Source organism: Schistocerca nitens, chromosome 2, assembly GCF_023898315.1.
Source record: "Schistocerca nitens isolate TAMUIC-IGC-003100 chromosome 2, iqSchNite1.1, whole genome shotgun sequence".
NCBI classification, from domain to species: domain Eukaryota; kingdom Metazoa; phylum Arthropoda; class Insecta; order Orthoptera; family Acrididae; genus Schistocerca; species Schistocerca nitens.
The window spans coordinates 257,434,925-257,461,109 of NC_064615.1; the positions used below are offsets into that span (position 1 = coordinate 257,434,925).

The 26,185-nt window shown below is 39.0% G+C and overlaps 1 protein-coding gene across 3 annotated transcripts in view; it reads left to right on the forward strand.

The window, feature by feature from the left end:
• LOC126235981 (integrin beta-PS-like) overlaps nucleotides 1-26,185 on the forward strand; it is a 251,926-nt gene that overhangs the window by 96,073 nt on the left and 129,668 nt on the right. For all 3 annotated transcript variants that reach the window (XM_049944961.1, XM_049944960.1, XM_049944963.1), the window contains exon 7: nucleotides 15,794-15,958. In XM_049944961.1, the coding sequence (XP_049800918.1) occupies nucleotides 15,794-15,958 (165 nt within the window). The remainder of the gene's footprint in view (nucleotides 1-15,793; nucleotides 15,959-26,185) is intronic.

Sequence of the window (26,185 nt, forward strand, 5' to 3'; positions counted from 1 at the left end):
AATATCAACCCGATACTCCAACTCGTTCCACACTCTCTGTAGCATATCAGGCGTAACAGTTTGGATAGCTGCTGTTATTTCTTGTTTCAAATCATCAATGGTGGCTGGGAGAGGTGGCCGAAACACCATATCCTTAACATACCCCCATAAGCAGGGGGTAAAATCAGGGCTTCTTGGAGAGCAGTGATGAAGTGCTCTGTCACGGGCTGCCTGGCGGCCGATCCATTGCCTCGGGTAGTTGACGTTCAGGTAGTTACGGACAGATAAGTGCCAATGTGGTGGCGCTCCATCCTGCTGAAATATGAATTGTTGTGCTTCTTGTTCGAGCTGAGGGAACAGCCAATTCTCTAACATCCCCAGATACTGTAGTCCAGTTATAGTAGCACCTTCGAAGAAAAAGGGACCAAAAACTTTATTGGCTGAAATGGCACAGAAAACGTTCACCTTAGGCGAGTCACGTTCATACTGAGTTGTTTCCCGCGGATTCTCAGTGCCCCATATACAGACATTGTGACGGTTGACTTTCCCGTTAGTGTGGAAAGTTGCTTCATCACTAAACAAAATCTTTGAAATGAAAGATTCATCTGTTTCCATTTGAGCAAGGATAAAATCACAGAAATCGATTCTTTTAATCTTATCAGCTGCAGACAGTGCTTGAACCAATTTCAGACAATAAGGTTTCATAACTAACCTTTTTCGTAGGACTCTCCATACAGTTGATTGTGGAATTTGCAGCTCTCTGCTAGCTCTGCGAGTCGATTTTCCTGGGCTGCGAACAAATGCTTGCTGGATGCGTGCTACATTTTCATCACTCGTTCTCGGCCGTCCAGAACTTTTCCCTTTGCACAAACACCCATTCTCTGTAAACTGTTTATACCAACGTTTAATACACCACCTATCAGGAGGTTTAACACCATACTTCGTTCGAAATGCACGCTGAACAACTGTCGTCGATTCACTTCTGCTGTACTCAATAACACAAAAAGCTTTCTGTTGAGCGGTCGCCATCTTAGCATCAACTGATGCTGACGCCTAGTCAACAGCGCCTCAAGCGAACAAATGTACAACTAAATGAAACTTTATAGCTCCCTTAATTCGCCGACAGATAGTGCTTAGCTCTGCCTTTTGTCGTTGCAGAGTTTTAAATTCCTAAAGTTGTGGTATTCTTTTTGAATCACCCAGTATTTTGGCGGTGTCAACTTTGAAGAGCCACAGACGGCAAACCATAATTATGTTAAAAATTTACTTTGTACAGTTTAAAGATAACCCGCAAATATTCGCAACAGATGTACGCTTTTATCTGCAACACAGTTACTACTAAGGATATCCGCACTCGCACAGACCTGTTACTATAAGTAGTGTTGTTTTCGAATGAAAGCTGTGTGAGGATTATTAGTGCACAGATAAAAAAATTAAAATAGGCAGCGTCTATAGTTTCCATGCTATGCTCGTTCTCTTCTATTCTCTTCCCTTCATTCCAGTATAAACGCTTGTTCACACGTATAAACGAATGGCAGTTAACATTGGCGAATTATCTACGAATACTCATTTGCAGCAGTGTAAATGAGGTTTTACTCTTGTTCACTTCGTTTGCTCTAGTATATACCAGGATTTAGAGGGACCGATGACCTAGCAGTTAGATGATGGCTATTATTCATTTATTTCACTGTTGGGATTTCAGCTCTAGAGCCAAAGTACCAAGGGAAAGGCCTTGTAAGGTAATGCTTCTTAAATTGTTTACCAAATGTTACCACACTATGCTTTGCATTTTGTTATCCACATCTTATATTGGTTTCAGTTTTCACATTGCACACAAAAATGCCTCTACAGCCAAAATTACGATAGTGAAGTGAATAAACAGTTTAAAAAAGTCCAAATCGCAGCAAAGATTTCATTTAAAAACTATATGATATGATTCTTGTACAGGAAGGGCTGCCACGTTATATCAGAATATAAGATCGACAAAATTTAGATAGGATCGAATGCTTAGGGCTCTTTATTAGTTCTTACTCATAACTAATTTACTGATTTACCTGAATTTAAAATCCACTCCACTTTCTTTATCTTTGACAGGAAATCTGAACATTTTTAGTTCAGGATTTGTCCGTCTACTCCTTCCACAGTTGATATACTCACAGGCCCTCGGCATGACGACTCGATCCACTACCACCGGTATGTCAGAAACAGCTGTACTTCACATACGCCAAATAGTGGAAAGCTGCACGTGTTCAGCCAATGTTGTCACATATTTCACAGAACGGAGTGCCATCTAGTGGTTGATTCCTCAAGTAAGGGTGTGATGCTGCTGCCGCCTGGTGGCCGTTCCCTGACAAGGGTTGCCTGCTAGACCATGCGATCGGGCAATCTGTTTCTTACGTGATCTGGGATTAAACTCTCATTTTAGATAAAGAGGGAAATTTGTGTCAAGGTACTTGACGTACTGAAAGCTTTGGATCAAGGCAGTCAGGTAAATTGATTTCCTAAAAGCATTTGACTCATTGCCACATTGTCAAAAGTGCAATTGTATGGGGTATCAGACAAAATTTGTGAAGGATTGAGGATTTTTTGGTAGGAAAGATACAGTGCATTATCTTGGATAGAGAGTCATCATCAGACATAGAAGTAACTTTGGGTACACCCCAGGGAAGTGTGTTGGTAAGATTGCTGTTCATTTTGCATGTTAATGACCTTGCAGACAATATTAATAGTAACCTCAGACTTTCTGTGGATGATGCACTTATCTATAATGAGTTACTTTCTGAAAGAAGCTGCATAATGTTCAATCAGACCTTGATAAGATTTCAAACTAACCTAAGAAAGCTTACTTACAAAGCTTCAGGAACCAGCTTTAAATGATAATTTGATGATATTGCTCCTGTAGGAATCATGACAACAAGATTTGATTACAGCATGCACAGAGGCATTTAAACAATTATTCTTCCTGTACTGAGCATGTGAAGGGAACAGGAAGAAACCCTAATAACTGGTAAAATGTGATATGTCCTCTGCAATACACTTCACAGTGATTTGAAGAGTAAAGATGTAGATGTAGACAAGACAAAGTTAAACAATTATTGTACAGTTTTCTTACTGACATCCTTTTCCTAATATTATAAAAAAAAAAATAATGTTGTCTCAGACTTAAGTGGAAACAATGAGCTTAGCATATCACAGTTTGTATTCCAGAAGGGTTCTTTGACTATTTATACATTCTCTCATTTTATAGTATAAGCCTTAAATAATAAAACATCACCAGTTGGTATTTTTTGTGATCCTTCCAAGGCATTTGATTGTGTACTCCCATAGAAAAACCTCAGGTTTTATGGAATTGATAGCTTTACACACAGCTGGTCTGAATCATACGAAACAAGCAGAGTGCAAAAGGTTGTCCTGAGGAATCCACCAAATGTGGAAGGGTACATAATTTTAGTGTCTGGAGAGAAATCTCTAATAGGGCCCTACAGTGTTCAGTTCTGGGTCCACTGCTATTCCTTATATATGTGAATGACCATCTACTTAACATTCAACAAGCAGATTGATAGTTTTTGCAGACAGTACTAGTGTTGTAAAAAAAGAAAATTTAAGATGGAATACGGACTGTATTATGAAAAGAACAGGTTGCTACTCACTATGTACATGGTGTTCATTTTAACTGAAGACATTGAAATATCTCAAAATCCTCATGTCAGATAAAAAAAAGTTATAATTCCAACATGTTTGTCTCAGAGGGGGACGTCCAACTATAGCATACTCAGCCTGCCATTCCACCCTGTATGTGGGTGGCAGGGGACAACTTTGAAATCTTCAATGGGAACCCCTATTTTTTTAATTGCAGATTATGATTCTAAGGCAAAATCTACATAAGTTTTGCCTGAAGCATTTTCTTCATTTTATCACAAGTGGTGCTGTAATCAGAAGAGTAGAAATGGGTACACAATCATAATTTACGACATGCTACTCGGTGGCCATTGAATATCCAATGGCAAATGGAACACCATCTCCATGCTTCCAGGGTAGGACAGGCCAGTATTTCATAACTTATAATCCAAAACCCCATTTGCAACATTATATTCCTCTTACATATCGAACAAGGGACTACGCAACGTGCCACCATTGCCATGTAGTGAACTATGACGTATCGTAACGGGCAGTACAGTGTGACCGGAGCTCACATATCATGCAGTTATAGAACAGATAGCGGCTCTAAACATTACAATACTTACACAGTGTTTATTGCCAGGACATCTGCCTATCATTTGGAGAACATACATGCAACTGATGATGAATGTTGTGACCACAGAAGAAAAAATTGAAATGATTCTGATTTGTGGAGAATGTGGGAGAAATGTTGAGGCTGCTGTTGCCTTGTATGCCAAGTGTTTTCCAGAGAAAGCTCACTGTCATTCATTCTTTTACAAGGTTTTTAACGCCTTTATGTCTGATGGCAGCCAACATACAGACCAGCAAAAGGAAAGAAAGTTAACATGTTAAAGGAGGAGTTAATGAAATAGCTATACTAGTGACAATGCACCACAGCCCATGGATAAGCACTCAGCAATTATGCCATGATTCCGGTATGTCTATAGGTAGTATTGTCACAATATTGCATTGTCATAAGCATCATTTATACCACATGTCACTGCATCAAGGTCTTCATGACACCAATTTCCCTAACTGGATATTGTTTAGTGAATGAGCACATTATCAAACATTTTTGGAATAGGAACTACTGGTACTACTGCAGGATGCTGGCCTGGATGTTCGACAACATATGTGGTTTCAGCCTGACGGTTGCATGGCTCATTACACAACTGAAGCATGGGAAGTATTAGAAAGTGGATCAACAGAGGTGGCCCTATTAATTGGCCCACTAGGTTGCCGGATTTGACATCGCTGGATTTCTTTATGTGGGGATATTTGAAAGATAATGTGTACCAACAAATGCCAACAGGCTGTGAAGACACGGTTGACCACATCAGAAACATCTATGCTGACATTCCCACATATATGCTTCTGTCCTGTGTATGGTCATTTGAAAAGCGGATTACTGAGTGTATTGAAGTTGACAGTACTATGTTTGAACATTTACTCTAATTGGTAAAGTAGAGCAGTGTTCGCCTCAAGTCACGGTCATAGTGGCATGTCAAGTAGTCCCCTGTTCACTATATTGGAGGAATACAAGGTTGCAAATGGGGTTTCCAATTAGAAGTTATGAAATACTGGCCTGTCCTACCATTTCCACCATGGAGGTGGGGTCCCATGTGCCATTGGATGTTTAAGGGCGATTGAGCATCATGTTGTAAATTACTGTTGTGTACCCATTTCTATTCCTCCGATTAATGGCCATATGTGGTGAAATGAGGAACATGCTTCAGACAAAATGTAATCTGTGATAAAAAAAATGGGGTTCCCATTGAAGATTTCAGAGTTGCCCTCTGCTACCCATGCAGATCTGATTTATAATTTTTGAGGTACTTCAACGTCTTCTGTTAAAATGAACAATGTGTAGAGTCAGCCTTTCATGTAATAGGTGATGCTTGTGACTGGCCTGGAGTAGGTGGTGGTGGGAGGATGTGTGGGACAGGTCTTGCATCTAAGTGTGTCACAGAGATATGAGCCATGAGGCAAGAGGTTGGGAGTAGGGGTGGAGTAGGGATGGACAAGGATATTCCACAGGTTTGGTGGATGTTGGAATACCCCTATGGGAGGGGTGGGAAGGGTAGTGGGTAGCATATTCCTCATTTCAGGGAACAATGAGAGGTAGATGAAACGCTGTCATAAAATGAGATTCTGCTTCTCCAGTCCTGGGTGGTACTGAGTCATGAGAGGAACACTACTTTGTGGCCAGATTATGGGAATGTAGGGGAAAGTAGGTGACTGGAGAGACAAGGCATGGAAGATCTGTTTTTGAACAAGGCTGGGATAGTAATTTTGGTCTGTGAAGGGCTCAGTGAGGCCCCTGGTATATTTGGAGAGGGACTACTGGTCACTACAGATGTGATGGGCACAGGTAGCCAGGCTGTATGGAATGGAATTCTTTGTATGGAATGGGTGGCAGCTGTCAAAGTGGAGGTATTGGTGGTGGTTGGTAGGTTTGATAGGAATGGGCATACTTATGTAGCTAGCTTTGAGGTGGAAGTCAACACTGAGAAAGGTGTTTGTTGGGACGAGGAGGACCATGTGAATTGCATGAGGGAGAATGTGTTGAGGTTTTGGAGAAATGTGGATATTGTGTCCTCACCCTTGGTCCAGACCACAAAGATATCACTGAATCTGAACCAGGTGAGAGGTTTGGGAATGTGTGTGAGGGGCACTCCCCTCATGCCTTAGTATCACCAGAACTGGTGCAGCTGAATCACATTCTCCATCAAGGTTTTGACTACCTCTCACAGTTTCCTGAGATGAGGAACATCCTACCTACTATCCTTCCCACCCCTCCCATAGTCATATTTTGCTGCCCACTGAACCGATGCCATTGCCCCCAACCTCTTGCATCATAGATCACATTCCTGTAATAGAATGTCCCATACATCCTCCCATCACCATCTACTCCAGTCCTGTCACAAGTATCACCTATCCCATCACAGACAGGGCTACCTGTGAAAGCAATCATGTGATCAAAAAACAAAGATGCAACCACTACACTGTGTTCTGTATGGGCATGACAACCCACAAGCTGTTTGTCCACATGAATGGCCACCAACAAACTGTGGCTGAGAGACGTCTGGACCACACAGTTACTGAACATGCTGCCTAATGCATTGTACTTCACTTCAATGATTGCTTCACAGTCTGTGCCACTGGACTCCTCCTACCAACACCAGCTTCTCTCCTTTTTGACCCCCTCCTGACAGCACCTAGCTGCCCCTCCCTGCCCCACCATGTTTCTGCATACTCGCACAAGCAGCTCTACACCGTCCTCAATCCCTACCCTGCTATCCCTTCCCTTCCCCACACCAGCCTCCTTCTTACCCCCACCACCCAGATTGCTTCTTCCATCAGGTGCAGTGCTCACAGTCTGGCTTCAGTGGCCATTGACAGTGATCATGTGTATATGAGTTGTGTTGGTGTGAATGTGTGTGTGTTTTCCATATTAGAAGAAGGCTTTTTGTCTGAATGCTCATGTGTATAGCAGTCTTTTTGTTGTTCTTGTCTCCAACTCAAAATCCTCTACAACACAAGAGAAGGAGTCAGTAAATAGGATAAAATGCTCCAAGTTTTTGGATGTACATGTTGTTGAAAACTTTAACTGGAAGAAGAATGTTACTGAACTTCTCAAATAATTAAGTTCACCTTTTTTCTGTGGTAACTCATCACTTAACAAGGAAAGTACTGATTGCAGAAAAGTGAGCAGTAAGAACAATATGTGCTGTTCCCACATGAACTACTTGTAGGTACCTCTTCATGGAGCTAGGCATTTTAACTGCTCCATCACAATACATACAGTATATTCAGTTATGAAATTTGTGATAAATAATAAATTGAGAAGAAGAGTGGCGTCCATACCTACAACACTAGAGGGAAAAATGATATTTACAGCCTATTATTGAATCTGTTAGTGGCTCAGAAAGGAGTTCAGTATGCAGCAATAAAAATTTTTGATCATTTACTCAATAACGTTAAATGCCTGTTAGGTAGGCTGAATCTGACTTAAAGTAATCTCTGTTCCATTGACGAATTTTAACTTAAAAACCTGGTAGGAAGAAGAAACCACTTATTTTAAGTGTTGTTGCATGAGTAGGACTAAAAAATTATGTGTTCATTAATGTTAACACTAATCATGTATACATGTTGTTGTTGTTGTGGTCTTCAGTCCTGAGACTGGTTTGATGCAGCTCTCCATGCTATCCTATCCTTTGCAAGCTTCTTCATCTCCCAGTACCTACTGCAACCTACATCCTTCTGAATCTGCTTGGTGTATTCATCTCTTGGTCTCCCTGTATGATTTTTACCCTCCACACTGCCCTCCAATGCTAAATTGGTGATCCCTTGATGCCTTAGAACATGTCCTACCAATCAATCCCTTCTTCTAGTCAAGTTGTGCCACAAACTTCTCTTCTCCCCAATCCTATTCAATATCTCCTCATTAGTTATGTGATCTACCCATCCATGTGTACATATGCTGACTCATTCCACATCATTTCAATAAAAGAAAAGAGAATCATTCAAATGATCTCCAGAACATGTAACTAACCGACTTACTTAGCAATACTGTAAATGCTGATGACTATGTCACTCATCTTGGCTGCACTATGGAGGCAACATTACATGATTTGACTTGGAAGGAAAATTCAACAATATGGGTACTAATTTTTGTCTCAGTTAAAGTGATAATGTGTGAACGACATATTTTAAGATTTTAGTAAAGGCTCCCCCTCCCATGAACCATGGACTTTGCTGTTGATGAGAGAGCTTGCGTGCCTCAGCGATACAGATAGCCATACCATAGGTGCAACCACAACAGAGGGGTATCTGTTGAGAGGCCAGACAAACATGTGGTTCCTGAAGAGGAGCAGCAGCCTTTTCCACAACAGAGGGGTATCTGTTGAGAGGCCAGACAAACATGTGGTTCCTGAAGAGGAGCAGCAGCCTTTTCAGAAGTTATAGGGGCAAAATCTGGATGATTGACTGAGCTGGCCTTGTAGCATCAACCAAAACGGCTTTGCTGTGCTGTACTGTGAATGGCTGAAAGCAAGGAGAAACTACATCCATAATTTTTCTTGACAGTATTTAGCTCTACTACACCTGCATCTACATCTATGTCTACACGGATACTCTGCAAATCACATTTAAGTGCCTAGCAGAGGGTTCATTGAATAACTCTCTGTTATTCCAATCTTATGCAGTGTGCGGAAAAAATGAACACCTGTATCTTTCTGTGTGAGCTCTGATTTCCCTTACTTTATTATGATGATCATTTCTCCCTAAGTAGGTCAGCATCTACAAAATATTTTTGCATTTGGAGGAGAAAGTTGGTGATTGAAATTTTGTGAGAAGATTCTTCCACATCTTCAAAATATTTTTGCATTTGGAGGAGAAAATCGGTAATTGAAATTTTATGAGAAGATTCTGCCACAACAAAAAATGCCTTTGTTTTAGTGATGTCCACCTCGAATGGTGTATCATTGCAGTGACATTCTCTCTCCTATTTCACGATGACACAAAACATGCTGCCCTCCTTTGAACTTTCTTGATGTACTCTGTTAGTCCTATCTAGTAAGGATCCCACACCATGCAGGATGGACAAGCATAGTATAGGTAGTCTCTTTAGTAGATCTGTTACATTTTCTGAGCATTCTGCCATTAAACACAGTCTTTGGTTAGCCTTCCCCACAACATTTCCTATGTGTTCCTTTCAATTTAAGTTATTCATAATTGTAATTCCTAGGTATTTAGTTGAATTTACGGCTTTTAGATTTGACTGATTAATCATGTAATTGAAGTTTACTGCATTCCTTTTAGCACTCATGTTATGACCTCACATTTTTCATTATTTAGGGTCAATTGTCAATTTTTGCACCATACAGATATCTTTTCTAAATTGCTTTGGAATTTGTTTTGATCTTCTGATGACTTTACTAGTTGATAAATGACAGCATCATATGTAAGCAGCCTGAGATGGCCCCCCAGATAAATCATTTATATTCATAAGTAACAGCAAATGGCCTATAACACTGCCTTGGGGAACACCAGAAATGATTTTTGTTTTACTCGATGACTTTCTGTCAGTTACTACTGACTGTGACCTCTCTGACAGGAAATCACGAATCCAGTCACATAAGCATCATGATATTCCATAAGCATGCAATTTCACTACAAGCTGCCTGTGTGTCACAGTGTCAAGAGCCTTTTGGAAATCTAGAAATATGGAATCAATTTGAAATCCCTTGTCAATAACACTCAACACTTTGTGTGAGTAAAGAGATAGTTGTGTTTGTTTCACAAGAACAATGTTTTCTAAGTCTTTATTGAGTGTCTGTCAATAGACCACTCTCTTTGGGGTAATGCATCATGTTGAATACTATATATATGTTCCAAAATCCTGCTGCATATTGATGTTAATGATATGGGCCTGTAATTTAGTGAATTACTCCTACTATCTTTCTTGAATATTGGTGCGACGTGAGAAACTTTCCAGTCTTTGGGTATGGATTTTTTTGTCAAGTGAATGGTTGTATATGTTTGTTAAGTATGGAGCTATTGTGTCAGCATACTCTAAAAGGAACCTAACTTATATACAGTCTGGACTGAAAGACATGATTTTGTTACATGATTTAAGTTGCTTCACTACTCCAAGGATATCTATTTCCACATTACTTGTGTTTGCAGGATGTTCTTGATTCAAATTCTGGAATATTTTCTTTATCTTCTTTGCTGAAGGAAATTCAGAAGACTGTATGTAGTAACTCTACTTTGGCAGCACTGTCGTTGATAGTATTTCTATTGCTGTAATGCAGAGAAGGCATTGATTGTGTCATGCCACTAGTATACTTCATGTACAACCACAATCTCTTTGGATTTTCTGCAAAGTTTTGAGACAAAGTTTCATTGTGGAAGTTATTGTAAGCATTGAAGTCTGTGTTAAATTTTGAGCTTCTGTAAAAGATTGTCAATCTTGGAGATTTTCATCCATTTTGTTTCTCTGTTGTTTCTGCAGGAGTGTTCTGACCTATTTTGTGTTCCAAGGAAAATAAGCTCTGAAGTTTGTTAATTTATTTGGTATAAAACTCTCAATTGCTGCCAATACTGTTTCTTTGAATTCAAGCCACTTCTGGTCTACACTTACATTGTTAATTCGGAAGGAGTGGAGATTGTCTCACAGGAAGGCATCAAGTGAAATTTAATCAGCTTTTTTGAATAGGTATAGTTTTCATTTATTTTTGGAGGATTTGGGGGTTACAATATTCAGCCTTACTATGACAACCCTCTGTTCACTAATCCCTGTATCTGTCTTGATGCTTGTCATTAGCTCAGGATTACTTGTTGCTAAGAGTTCAAGTGGGTTTTCACAGCCATTTACTATTCGTGTGGGCTTATGAACTAACTACTCAAAATAATTTTCAGAGAATGCATTTAGCACAATTTTGGAAGATGTTTTATGCGTACTTCTGGATTAAAACATGTATTTTTGCCAACATATGGAGGGTGAATTAAAGTCAACACCAACAATAATAGTATGAGTTGAGTACTTGTTTGAGATTAAACTCAAGTTTTCTTTGAACCTTCGAGCAACTACATCATCTAAATTGGGAGGTCAGTAAAATGATTCAGTTCACTGTGCTGCATTCTATGTAGGCATGACTACCAACAAGCTGTCTGTCCACTTGAATGGTCACTGACAAACTGTGGCCAAGAAACAAGTGGACCACCCTGTCCTTCATTTCAATGACTGCTTCACTGCCTGTGCCGTAAGGATCCTCCCCAACAACACCAGCTTTTCTGAACTGTGCAGATGGGAACTTTCCCTGCAATACATCCTACTTTCCTGTAACCCTCCTGGCCTCAACCTTCATTAGTCACTGTCCTCACCCATCCAGCCCATTCCCTTTTCCCATTCCAGCACTACACAGCTATTATTCTACCACCACTCCCAGTCTTTTTATTTCTTCCCTTTTCCACTACTCCCCCCCCCCCTCCCCCTCCTGCTCGCCTGTCCCCTGCCCTCCGTCTGACTTGAAGCACTTCACTATCTGCCACCCCAACTATACTATCCCGTGTGTGTGTGTGTGTGTGTGTGTGTGTGTGTGTGTGTGTGTGTGTGTGTGTGTCTCTAATGTTGATGAAGCCTTAGTGGCCAAAAGCTTTAATTGCGAGTCATTTTGTTGTGCCTATCTGTAACTCAGCATCTCCACTATATGGTGAGTAGCAACTTTCCTTCTCATAATTGTTACTTTCCAGCCTGGATTTTCCATTGATTGATTTTTGCCTGACAGCTGTTCTTCGATCCTAGCTCAGAGCTGTTTTCATTTGTTATTATTTTCTTTTGCATCACTATACTTAATGTCCATCCTTCTTTCTCTTCTTTTGTGTGTTTCCATTTTTGGCTTACAAACTGCATTGCACGCTCTACTTACAAGCCACATTTTATCAACCATCTCAGCCATGCACAACAGATGGCTACAAGACCACACTGATTGTTGGTGCAGCATCTTATGTCCCACATTACTCCCGCCAATATAATTAATCCTATACTTTCAAACTGATCACTGTCCCTGCGTCATTTCCTGTATTTTTGTGTGTTAACTCCCGCACTTTTCCAGTTCCACACAACCTTGTATCTCATCCTATGAACTCCCTCCCACCCCCTTACTTTCTCCATTCTGTCCCAGTTTGCACCTACAATTCCACCATCCAGTCACATCTGCTGTCCCCCTTCTTCATATTTATTCACCCTCAGACCTGCAACCTACAGTAATATATATATTTTTATTAGTTATTCTTCCTTGTAACTTCTTGCCAGTTTTAGTGAGTTTTTGCCTTTTGCTGTTGTTGACTACCTCATATTTCATCTTTTCATCTTGTTTTCGCCTTTCGCATCCATTTAATCCTTTTTGTGAATTTTTGTGTGTATTTGAATGTGTTTTTGCAAAATTTTTTGGCCGTAATTCTACATTATTTACGTAATTTTTCGCATTTTTCCACCAACATGGATCCTTGCTCCTTCCATCTGCATCAATACAGAAATGTTTCCTTATCCATGATCAGATCCCAGTCCCACATACTGTTCCTTCATTGTTACTTGGCACATGGAATCCCCCCTAATACCCTTACCATCAAATTACCCATCTCTGGTTGCCAACCCTCTTTCCAAAATGACCTCCATCTGTTCAGATTCTGCAAATCCTTAGCCCTCACCAACACAGTCCTGCAAAACCATATCAACCAAGCCCAAACCTCCTTGCAGTACTTTCTCTCCATCCACAAAATTCCCCTGCTATGCAATTCCAAATTCCTGGAACCCATAACACACACTGAAACTCTTGCCCTGCAGGAACTTGAGCAACATGCATAATGCCACCTCAAAAAGCTCTCCATCCTGCTCACTTCCTACTCCCACCTTGGAGTACCACCTTCCACCACCTCTACAACAACCTCCAAACCTCCCCCACGTCCCCTCATAGCTGACAAACTCTGTCTCAAAGACCTTCTTCACTTACCCCACCCTCCAAAACTACCTCCCAACACTGCACAGAATCCAGAATCGAAACAGACACACAACACAGTCATGAACCTTTCCTCCAGAAGCCTTAGCCCCACAGAAATATCAGTCCTCCTCAAAGGCGTCACCTTTTGCCCCATTCCCAAATTCAATCATGCTGGACTTGTTAAAGATTTTATCTCCTTCTCCTGGTCCCTACAGTGGAAATACTTCTGTGCTGAATCAGACTCAACCAGAGATAAATATTGAACCTTGCCTAACTCAATTGCTGGCCGCGGTGGTCTAGTGGTTCTAGGCGCTCAGTCCGGAGCCGCGCGACTGCTACGGTCGCAGGTTCGAATCCTGCCTCGGGCATGGATGTGTGTGATGTCCTTAGGTTAGTTAGTTCTAAGTTCTTGGGGACTGATGACCATAGATGTTAAGTCCCATAGTGCTCAGAGCCATTTGCACCATTTGAACCTAACTCAATTCACTCCTCCATCCAACCGTGATCCACCCCCACTGCCCCAAAACCACCCTCTGTTAACTTTCCAGAATTTCTTAACCTCAAACCTTGCCTCATCATCATTCTCCAAATATGTCAACATGCACAGAAAGAGCTGCAGCCCACCATCTACAATCTGATCCTGATTTTATAATCCTACCTACAGACAAAGGCTACACCTCCATTGTTTTGAACCCCCAAGGATTACCTGGCAGAAGGAGTCTGCCAGCTGTCAGATACTTCCAACTACAAAAACTTCCACAGTGACCCGATTCCAATAATCCAGCAGGATCTCCATTCACTACTCCAATCCTTAGGTCCATCCCAGAACCTCTCCCTGGAGCCCATCTCTCTACTCACTGCTACGTTCCTACCTTCTACATGCTTCCTAAAGTCCATAAACCTAACGACCCAGGATACCCCATTGTGACTGGTTACTGTGCCCCCACCAAGAGAAACTCTGTTCTCATAGACCAACAACTTCAACTTATTTTCCAGAACCTACCCTCCTATATAAAAGATACCAAACATTTCCTCTACCAACTCACCACAGTTCGTCCCTTTACCACACGGTGCCCTGCTTATCACTATTGATGCCACCTCCCTCTACACTAACATTCCTAATGCACATGGCCTTACCACTGTTGAACACTACCTTTCCCAGTACCCAATGGATTCCAAACCAAACAACCTTCTTCCTAGTCGCCACGACCAACTATATACTCACTTACAATTTTTTCTCGTTTGAAGGGATTACCTACAAACAAATCTGGGGTACAGCTGTGGGCACCAAGCCAACCTATTCATGGGCCATCTAGAGGAATCCTTCCAAAAAATCAGATTCCTAAATCCCTCATATGGTTCAGATTCATTGATGACATCTTAGCTGTCTGAATCCCTATCCACATTCCCCCAGAACCTCAACTTCTCCCCCATTTGCTTCACCTGGTCCTACTCAACCCAACAAGCCACCTTTCTAGATGTTGACCTCCACCTCAAAGATGGCTACATCAGTGCCTCTGCCCATATCAAACCTACTAACCACCAACAGTACCTCCACATTAATGGGTGCCACCCGTTCCATACCAAGAAGTCCTTTCTGTACAGCCTAGCCCCCTGTGGTCATCACATTTGTAGTGATGACCAGTTCCTCTCAAACTATACCAAGGGTCCCACTGAAGCCTTCACTGACCGTAATTATCCTCCCAACCTTGTACAAAAACAGATCTCCTGTGCCTTATCTTTCCAGTCTTCCACCACCTCCCAAAGTCTCATTGTCCAGCCATAGAGGAGCATTCCCCTCGTAACTCAGTACCACCCAGGACTTGAGCAACTGAATTACATTCTCCGCCAGGGTTTTGTTTACCTCTCGTTGTGCCCTGAAATGAGAAATGTTCTGTCCACCATCCTGCCCACCCCTCCCATAGTGGTATTCCGCCGTCTACTGAACCTACACAATATACTCATCCATCCTTACACAATCCCTACTGCCAATCCCTTACCTCATGGATCATACCCCTGTAATAGACCTAGATGCAAGACCTGTCCCATACATCCTCCCACCACCATCTACTCCAGTCCGGTCACTAACATCACCTATCCCATCAAAGACAGTGCTACCTGTGAAACCAGTCATGTGGTCTGCAAACACTGTGCTGTACTCTACATAGGCATGACAACTAACAAGCTAACTGTCCACATGAATGGCCACCAACAAACTGTGGCCAAGAAACAAGTGGACTACCCTGTTGCTGAACACACTGCCAAACAGGACATCCTCCATTTCAATGACTGCTTCACAGCCTGTGCCGTATGGATCCTTCCCACCAACACCAGCTTCTCTGAATTGCGCAGGTGGGATCTTTCACTGCAGTACATCCTATGTTCCTGTAACCCTCCTGGCCTCAATCTTCATTAGTCACCGTCCTCACCCATCCAGCCCCTTCCCTGTTCCGAATCCTTCGAGTCTCGGTCTGGCACACAGTTTTAATCTGCCAGGAAATTTAATACGAACCTTGCCTAGTATGTTGTGTATGTCTCAGATTTGTATGATGTCCTTACTTTTATAGTCTTTTTTTCCTATCATGTTATTAATATATTGAAGTAAATGTTTCATCATGTAATTTTATGTGTCACTCCTGTGATTACAGATAAATGAAAAAGCAAAGGAAAACAATATAAACATAATATTTGCAGTAACAGAGCTACAGAAAATGGTCTATGGAAATTTGTCACAAAGAATACAAGGATCTTCTTACGGAATATTAGATGACAATTCTAACAGTGTGATAAAACTTGTGCGAGATCAATATGATGTAAGTGGATAATCTCATGAAATTGCACTGCATGTGTAACCCTTGTTTCAGGTATATTTGAAAGTTTATATAGATATTTACTTTTTATCTGCTGATCACTTTTTTAATGATATCAAATATGCCAGGGTATGCATACATCAGATACAAAACATTTAAGATTTATATAAACATAAGTTATTATATTGTGAAGCTGTAGCCACAATCAAGCCCAAATCTGGAAGCAAGTTCATCACTGAAGTACAGGATGTCTAACATTTTTGACACTGATTTAAAGTGTGAAGTAGACATTCTTTTATATGAGGTGACTTACTTGAGATTCACAGCTGATCTTCTTGGCTGGCTAGCTGCCTGCTGGAAAACTTTCTTGACTTATTCTCTGTAGAATGATGCTAGGTAATGGAATATTTAAGCCTCTCTCTCTACTTGTGAAATAAGTAGATATGTGAACTTTATTTTTCGTCAACTAACGGTATATTTGAACTCCATACAGAATAAAATTCTCACTTTCCACATACATATATCACTTCCAGTGAGTCACTCTCTCTGCCCAATGTCAGAAACAAATTTAATTACATTTATAAAAGAGTTGGCTTAATAACCATGACTCTACTTCAAATGAATCATAAAATAGGTCTTGCCTCTAAGAAGGCTGGATTAAGAGCTTACAAGATTACTTTTTCAACTGTTCTTCTTTCACATAACAATAGTCAATGACACAATAGGCACAGAGGTGCATAAAAACTCTATGGTTCTTCCTCTAAAATATCTACAGGTTGCCTGACCAGTACTTGTCAATGCCGTTCGACCGCCGCATCTGCTTTCTTCCTGTACTGATTTTAAACCTGCACACACAAACATGTGACGTGCAGTAGGTAGGATTTTACCATCCCACACTATATCTAGAATATCGTGTGTTCGAGATGGTAGAAGGCTGAGTGGTTCTAGAATTTACACAGAAATTCTTGAATCAGTACATATCCCCCTCCCCCCACACACTCACACCCAACCACTCCCCTCAGATCAAACACATGATATTTTATACATAATCATTATGCATGTAATATCATTCATAATAACATTTCATATCTTAACAATATACATTTTTTACATGGGTTTATCTACGCATCTCTCCTTTCTATAACAACAATGGTTTTTATTTTACTTTGACATTAAGCTATGAGCATTTACTCATGGTTTTAGTCAGCTTCTCTAATATTTAGGAATTGTGAGGACTTTTTCTCTTTTCTTTATTTTCTTTTCCAATGAAAAACTTCAGGTGTTTATGACACATGAGTAATCTATTTTCTGTTCTTATCTTTTTGTACTACCTTTTTCCTAATATGTAATATTTTCAATTTTTTTTGTAGTTTGTTGTTTGGAGGAACTCTGGGTGAACTGAAAGTGTTCTTTTGGACACTCATTTATTTCTACAAAACATAATAATGCTATTCATTCATAAAATTTATACTTTCCAGAATTATTCCTATAAAATTTGTGACTTTTGTCATGATACTGTCCCCTGCTCCTAGGATCAGCACCTATTCCTTGCTTGTGGGTTGACCTTATGAGAGCACTTCCTCTTTCCCCTTATAAAACATCCCTATTTTTTAGGCCACAGGTTGTCCTATCTCCATATAGGTATGCCTGCCCCTTATACTTAGTGAATGCTGGGTATGCCCCCCTTATCCTTTCTGAGTAGGCCTCACAGTTCATTATCCTAGTATACATTTCTATGTATAGCATAATCAAGTATTTTCTGGTAAAGATATAAATCCATCTTAAGTGTCACATTTATTCTTTAATACATCATTTTCTCCCAAGAGTCCTCCTGTACTTATCAACTTCTATACTTTTAATAGATACTGTGTCAACATGTACTATTCATGTCCCACTATCCTTCAGTTCATTAGAGTGTTTATTATATTGACATTACTTATTGATCATCATGATTAATGTTCTCTTCTGCTTTTGTTTTTTCTCATGCCTCTTTCTTAGTTTATATACACCTTTTCTTATGTATATTTGATGTTGAACCATCATAGCTTCCTATGTATGTGTTTATATTTCTAGATATACCCACATTTTCCTCTACAACACTTGGCAGTTCTCACATCATGACAGGCTTTCTAGTTTGTAATTTTATGTTTGTGTCTAAGTGTATACTTGTGTATAAGTGTATGTGTGTTCATGTTGTCTGATTCTTCGGCCTTCTTATAGAAAGATAAGATGTAGGTTATTAGAACCACGGAAATAAGGAAAGACTTTAGCGATAGAAGTTTACGAATATGGAAAGAGGGAAAAAATAGACAGGTCCTCAAATGAGAAGTGAAAAAGGAAAAAATAGATGTGGATGCAAGGATCAAAGAGGACAAAGAAGATAGCCCCAAAGACAGGAAACCCTTCCCAACCTCCTTCCCCAGGATCCCTACTTCTCAGGTACTTGTATGAGATGCCGGAGGAGGTTTGGTATTAAATCAGCTCCTACAGAATGGACTTGTCCCACCTTCACTGTCAAAGTCCTTGAAGGAAATCCTAGCAACCCTATGGTAACAGCAAATGATGAAGAATCAGGCACACTTGTTTGTAAGGGTTGTTTGAAATGTGTGCTGCGTATTTTGTGTTAGTCATGATTTATCTGTTCATGTAAATCATGCTCTCATCTATAATACCCACCTCTTTCAGAATTTTATACAAACCCTCCCATTTATATAACATCTCATAAAAGGTATAAAATACTGTATACAAAATAGAAAATCTCTATACTATGGTATAACTGTTGTATTTTGTTGAGAAAAAAACCTTATTTATTCTCAATAAAGTTCGGATGCTGACAAAAAGTGGTGAGTATGGTTTTCATATACTTAGATTTATTTCTGAATCTGGAGGCACTGTTTACACAAGAAGTCACTCGACCAAGGATCTTCTAAAAACACCTAAGATTAAAAGTACAAGTGTTATGACTCTAAATAAAAAACAGAGATAAACAAAACATTATGCCCATGTATGATGTTGATTAATAATTTAACACAAAACTTCTTTTTAAATACGTTAATCAAAAGAATTAACTTGAACACATTCCCTTGTTAAATAGAAATCAACAAATAGGCAAACCCACAAAACAAACAAAACTGAGTTTTACAACAGTCCCATTTGATTACACAATATCTTCATATGTGTCTTTTGTAGAGATTTGGTCATGATGCCCACTACCTGCTCATTAGATGGGAATTGATGAACTCTAATTCTTCCTTCATAAAGTCTGTCACAAATAAAGAAATGCTTGATGGCTATAAAAGTTTGGTTTGGTGATGAAATTCTGGATTCTCTGCCAACTTCACTAATGCTGAATTGTCAATTTGGAGAACTGGAATATCAAATAATCTTGTTGTTTCTCCGAATAGATGAGTTAACCAAGTAATCTCATTGACAGCTTCATTTGTGGCAACTAGTTCAGCTTCAGTTGTAGATGTTGCTACCATGGTTTGTTGCTGACTTAGCCATGATATCGCCCCTCCTGCATAGTTGATGACTACTCCAGATGTTGATCTGCCTGCTTTTGAGCAGCCTCCAAAATCTGCATCATTGTAGCATTCCAGAATTGTGCTCTTTCCCCTTGATTTGTATGTGATTCCATATTCAGTCATTCCTGATACACAACAAAAACCCCTTTTTACTCTTAATATGTCTTCTTTGGTGGGATTCTCGTGAGATCACGACAGAACACTTACACTGAAGGCTAGGTCTGGTCTTGTGCCAAGCATCAGATACATTAATACTCCAACTGCTTCTTTATATGGAAAAGACTGTTCTACCGTGTCATCTTTACCTGACTGTGAAACATCTGTAATTTTCAACATTGGAGTAGAAACTCTGAAAAATTAAAACATTTTAAAATTCATCGTGCATAAGCCTTCTGGTGAATCTTGATACAGCAACCCTTTCCATGTTCAATTTGCAGACCTAAATAATAGTTTGCAGGTGCCATTGTGATCTTGAACTCCTTTTGCAGTTGTTGATAGAAAATGCTCAAATCATATGAGTCAGTGGCAGCTACCAACCTGTCATCAACATACAAAATTACCAGAACTTCTTTGCCATTTTTATTTTGAATGTACAAGCATGGATCTGCTTGGCTTATTCTGAAATCTAAACTGACTAAAAATTCTCCGAATAGCTTGTTCCAGCATCTTGGCATTTGTTTTAAACCATACAGGCTTTTCTTCAACATGCAAACTCTGTTGGTACCATTTTCATAGCCTATTGGTTTTGCCGTATAAATTGTTTCCTCAAGTTTTCCATACAGGAAGGCTGTTGACACATCAAACTGTCTGAGATACATTCTTTTAGTCGCAGCAACACTCAGAATAGACCAAATCATTGTCATTCTTGCAACTGGACTAAAAGTTTGACTGTAATCTACACCTTCTCACTGACTGAAACCCTTGGCAACCAGCTGAGCCTTAAATTTTTCGATCTGACCCTCTTTATTTGTTTTCATTCGAAACACCCACTTACATTGTATTGCCTTGGCACCCTTCAGTAAGTCTTCAAGCTCCCCGGTTTCATTTTTGATAAGAGATTCCATTTCTCTGTCCATTGCTTCTTTCCATTTGATGCTGTCTTCATGTCTAAGTGCATCCTCATAGGTTTCAGGAACCTCAGTTATGAGGAAGAAATCTTCTGTTGTCATTGCATAATCATTGAGGTATTTTGGTCTCTTTAATCATGAACAATCTCTTAACTTCACTCCTATTTCCTCTTTGCAAGTTTCCAGAATGTCATCACCAGAGTCTGTGTCTGAACTAGTTTCATGCTCCAAACTATCTTCTGAGTGTGTATTTTCCTCACTCTCTGATTGATTTTTAATATAATCTGGTCCTGCAATGGGCTTTTCAACATCTTGAAGTGGTAGTTTAACTTGTTCAGTACAGCATCCTGGTTTTTCTTCAAATTGCACATCTCTGGACAGCACAATTGAATTACTTTCCAAATCCTGAAGCATTCATCACAATCATAGCCAATGAGATGTCCTTTCACAGCTTTCTTGTCCATTTTCCTTCGCTTTTCATTTCGAATGTGTGCACAACATGTTAAGCCAATAATCCTAAGATGTTTAGTTCGAGGCTTTATCCGTTCCCATAACTTGTAAAGACTGACACCTTCTACAGATGACTCCCCTGTCCTATTCAAAATGTAAATTGCTGTGTTAACCAGTTTAGCCTATATCTGTTCTGGATAAGTGACATCTGTATTTAATACTTAAGTGTCCTGGCCATCTCAACAACTGTCCTATTATCCCACTCACAAATACCGTTTTGCTCAGGAGTATAGGTAGCAGTCAATGGCTGTATTATACCATTTGAACTTAAGATGGATATAACCTCTTTGTTATCAAACTCCTTGCCATTGTCACTCAGCATCTGTTTAACAGAGTACCCCAATGCCTTTGTATATGAGAGAAAATCTTTGAGAATTTTACTCAACTCTGATTTTTTTGCAGCAAAATAACCATAGCGAAACTTGGTGTAATTGTCTTTGAACAAAACGAGGTAACATTTCTTCTGGAATGACTCATGTAAAGGTCCACACAGATCAAATGATATCAACTCAGCAGGCCTTGTTGACTTTTCTCTAATTACAAATGGTAGATGATGCGCTTTCTCAAATTTGCATGGTTCACAGATCTCTGCCCCTTCCTTAACATCAATGTTAAATTCCTTTTTTAGTTTTGTTTTAACATGATGCTTGTCTTGATGACCCCATCTCTCATGATACAGTTGAAGTACATCAATTCTATCTTCCACTGAAAGATTCACAGTTGCACCCTTCTCTGGCACTAAGGGCTTAATTTCTGCTTTGTATAAAGTGCCACCAACTTTACAATTTCCACACAGTCTCACTCTACCACCAATTGTCAAAGAGCAATACGTAGAACTGAAATATGCTATTTTTGTTATGAATTTTGGCAGCTAAAACAGAAATAAGGTTTTTGGAAATTTTTGGTATATACCAGACATCAATCAGGGTCAGGTCTTCACATCTGCTGCCAACTTTTGACAGAAACCGATTTTACCCTTTTCCTGTTGCTTCTAGAGACTCCTGTCCAGCGGCCTTTATAGAGCAGCCTTTATAGATTGTTGAATGCTTCAAAGCTGACAAAGTAATCAGGATTATTTGTCATATGTTTCATTGTGCCATTGTCAATCCACCAATTGTATACATCCACTTCTAGTTAACAAGCCTCGCCACAAATAGTAAACAATGCTACATTCATTTCTACAGTTTTGTCCATGTTTTTCTGTACAGTTGTATTTTTAGCTGGTCTTCCATCAGCAATCCACTTCTTAAAATATTTGATGCAGTGGCCTGGTTCTTTGCAATAGTTACATTTTCCTTTAACTTTGAATTTTTATTTTGTTTTGTATACCTTATTTGACTACTAATGCCTCTTGTTCAATTTTGTCACTACTCTTTGTGAAATTTCTCTCAAACACGCATGATTGTTCCTTTAATTCATAAAATGTTTTCTTATCATCTTTTGTTAATAACATCCAACTCCGATTTAAAGGACTATGTAGGTAGACTATGTAAAACTTAACATACCAATATCAGATCAGGTAGCACAGTTTCTCCCTTTGCTCTAAGCCCATTTTTCAGTTCATTCCACAGACTTGTTAACTTTGCTATGTGTGTGGAGATGTCTTCTCCCTGAGTCCAATTAAATGCAAAGAAATCTGAACAAATCTTGAACAGCTGGTCCTTTGATGATGCTTCAAAATTCTGCTTCAGTGCCTCCCATTCTTCATGAACTGTTTCTTTGTCCATGATCTTCTGACACACAGTATCTGTAACAGCACTTGTAATCATTGACTTGGCATGACTGTTCGCTTCACAATAAAAATCTGACTTGGATTTATGATCCTTTATTGCTGCATCATTAGCACTTTCAGACAGTGGACCAGGTTTTACTGACTTGCCATCAATTATGTCTAAAGCTCCTTCACGATAGTCAATTAGATCTCATATTTTTCTCTTCCACATTGGCCAGTCAGTTTCACTATTCAGTGGCCTGATATGTTTTACCAGATACATTTCAACTCTAAAACCAAAAACACACTCTCAAATACAAGTAAAAGAAAACTGTATCTGTCACTTTTTGCACTCCATTTTACACATGTAACTGGGACCCATAACCTGTTGTATTTTGTTGAGGAAAAAAGCTTATTTATTCTCAATAAAGATCAGGTGCTGACAAAAAGTGGTGAGTTTGGTTTTCAAGTACTTAGATTTATTTCTGAATCTGTAGGCACTGTTTACACAAGAAGTCACTTGACCAAGGAGCTTCTAAAAACACCAAAGAGTAAAAGTGCGAGTGTTGTGACTTTTTTTAAAAAAAAAAAAAAAAAAAAAAAAAAAAAAAAAAAAAAAAAAAACCAGATATAAACAAAACATTATGCCCATATATGATGTTGATTAATAATTTAACACAAAACTTCTTTTTAAATACATTAATAAAAAGAATTTACTTTAACAATAACAGTTGTTCAGCTAGTCACATCTTATTATATTGTCCATCATAAATATAATAATCTATTCAGTTTATTTTGTTAGATATCACTTCTTTTTGGTGATTTTCTTAAGTTGTTCTCTATTTTATAGTCATATTCAGTTTTCTAAGCAATAAGACTCCAGGATAGTTCTAGATTTTGAAGGATAGATGACAGAATAGTTTAACATTTTAAAGGAATTAGGTGCAGGAAGACTATTTTAGAAGAAACACCAAAAACAACTAGGGATCCAACAGTGGTCACTCCGCCCGTTAACTCAGAATATTAACATCCCTGGGGGATACACAATTTTACATATTTTATGTTGTACTTCCCCTTCTCTGATCCAGTTGTGGGATCTACTAAAAATAATGTCTTAGGATGGATCACCGTTTGTACTCGGTGTGGTCCCTCATAATTTTGGAAAAACTTCTGGGTCTCTTTCTTCAGAGTTGAGCTTTGAAGATGTTGTTTTATAAGGACCAAGTCATCAACTTGCTACTGAGGTTCTACAGCTTTTTTGTTATGCTTACTCTTTGTTGCACTTTCTCAACTAAATTCTTAGAAACTACTCCCTGATTTACTTCATAATTGATACTCAGTTGTTTAGGTCAATTAAAGCATTTAATTAGAGGTCCTCCTATAAAAGGTTTGGCTATAACTTCTAAAGGTGTCAACCCAGTCAATAAATGGGGTAAATCATTTAGGATAAGTCCAAAGTCTATAATTTTTGTTGCTCCTGAAGTATGTTTTTCGTGGCAGTAAGTATGACATAATTTTACAATTTCCTTCATTACTCGTTCACATGGGTTTGATGATGGGTTATAATAGGATATTAACACTTGTCGAATACCTTCCCATGCTAGGAATTCTCTAAATTTGTTACTTACAAATTGTGGTCCATTATCCGTAAGAAACCGTTTTAGTTTACCTACTTCTAGGAAGTATTGTTGTGAACAGTGTATAACCGTTTGTGTATTTGCTTTTTTAATAGGATATAGTTTAACATATTTTGACCAGCATTCTATGATAACCAAAATATATGATACCCTCCCTTTCCTTGTGGAATTGGTCCAAAAAAGTCTGCCGCTGCAAGGTCATGTAATGACTTAGGAATAATATGATACATTTTGTATTTCACATGAGTATTATTCTCTTTTACTTTCTGGCAAGTTTCACAGGTTCTAATCAAAGATGCTATTCTATGCCCTAGCTTCTTAAAACAATAAAACTTATTCATATGGGTTATGCACTTTTTGATTCCGAAGTGTCCATATCCTGAATGAACATACCACACAAGTTCATCTTCTATTACCTTCGGGATGCATAAGCGCCAAAGCTGTGAGGTTACACTTTTGGATTAGATTAGTTTTTGTTCCATAGATCTGTGCTGAGGAGATCTTTGTGGGTGTGTAACATGCCTTTTTTAAAAAAAAAAAAAAAAAAAAAAAGCTGAAATAACAATACTAATACTATGAATATATACAATACATCATTGGTTCCTATTAAAAAATTCGTGAATGGAGTAGGAGTTGGCCACTAGTAAGTCTTTCAGGCTCCTTTTAAACTGATCTTTATTTGTAACTAAATCTTTTATGTTTGCTGGCAAATTATTAAAGATGAGTGTTCCTGAGTAGTGGACCCATTTTTGAACTAAAGTAAGTGCTTTTAAGTCCTTGTGCAGATCATTTTTGTTCCTGGTATTGTATGTATGAACTGAGCTGTTTGTTGGAAAAAGAGATATATTATTTAGGACAAATTTCATTAAGGAGTAAATATACTGAGAGGCATTAGTTAGTATACCCAGTTCTTTGAAGAGGTTTCTACAGGACGTCTGTGAATTTACTCCACAAATAATACGTATTACACACTTTTGGACTCTGAAAACTTTTGCTTGAGTTGAAGAGTTACCCCAAAATACTATACCATATGACATGATGGAATGAAAGTGGGCAAGGTATGCAAGCTTTTTGATTTTTATGTCGCCTATGTCTGCTAACACTCGAATTGCAAATACAGATTTGTTAAGGTGTTTCTGCAGTTCTGTGGTGTGCTCCTCCCAACTGGATTTATTATCAAGTTGTAATCCCGGGAATTTAAGACTGTCAACCTCTTCTATCTGTTCTTCTTCATACTTTATGCATATGCTATGTGGAAACCTCTTACAGGTTCTGAATTGCATACAGTGAGTCTTTTCGAAGTTTTAATGTCAGTGAGTTGGCTTTAAACCATTTATTAATATCCATGAAAATATTATTAGCAGATCTTTCTAGAACTACACTTGACATACTATTTATTGCAATACTTGTGTCATCTGCAAACAAAACGAACTCTGCTTCTGGCAGTGTAACTGATGAGAGATCATTAATGTACACAAGAAAAAACAATGGCCCTAAGATGGATCCTTGTGGGACACCACATGTAATTTCTTCTCATTCTGATGATGACTGATGACTTAATTCACTAGTCCCTTGCACTGACACCCTTTGTTTCCTGTTAGCGAGGTATGACTTGAACCATTTTGCAGCACTGCCCGTGACACCATAGAATTCTAATTTATTAAAAAGGATTTTGTGGTTCACACAATCGAATGCCTTTGACAAATCACAGAAAATACCTGCTGCTTGTAACTTGTTATTTAATTAATTAAGTACATTTTCACTGTAGGTGTAAATAGCCT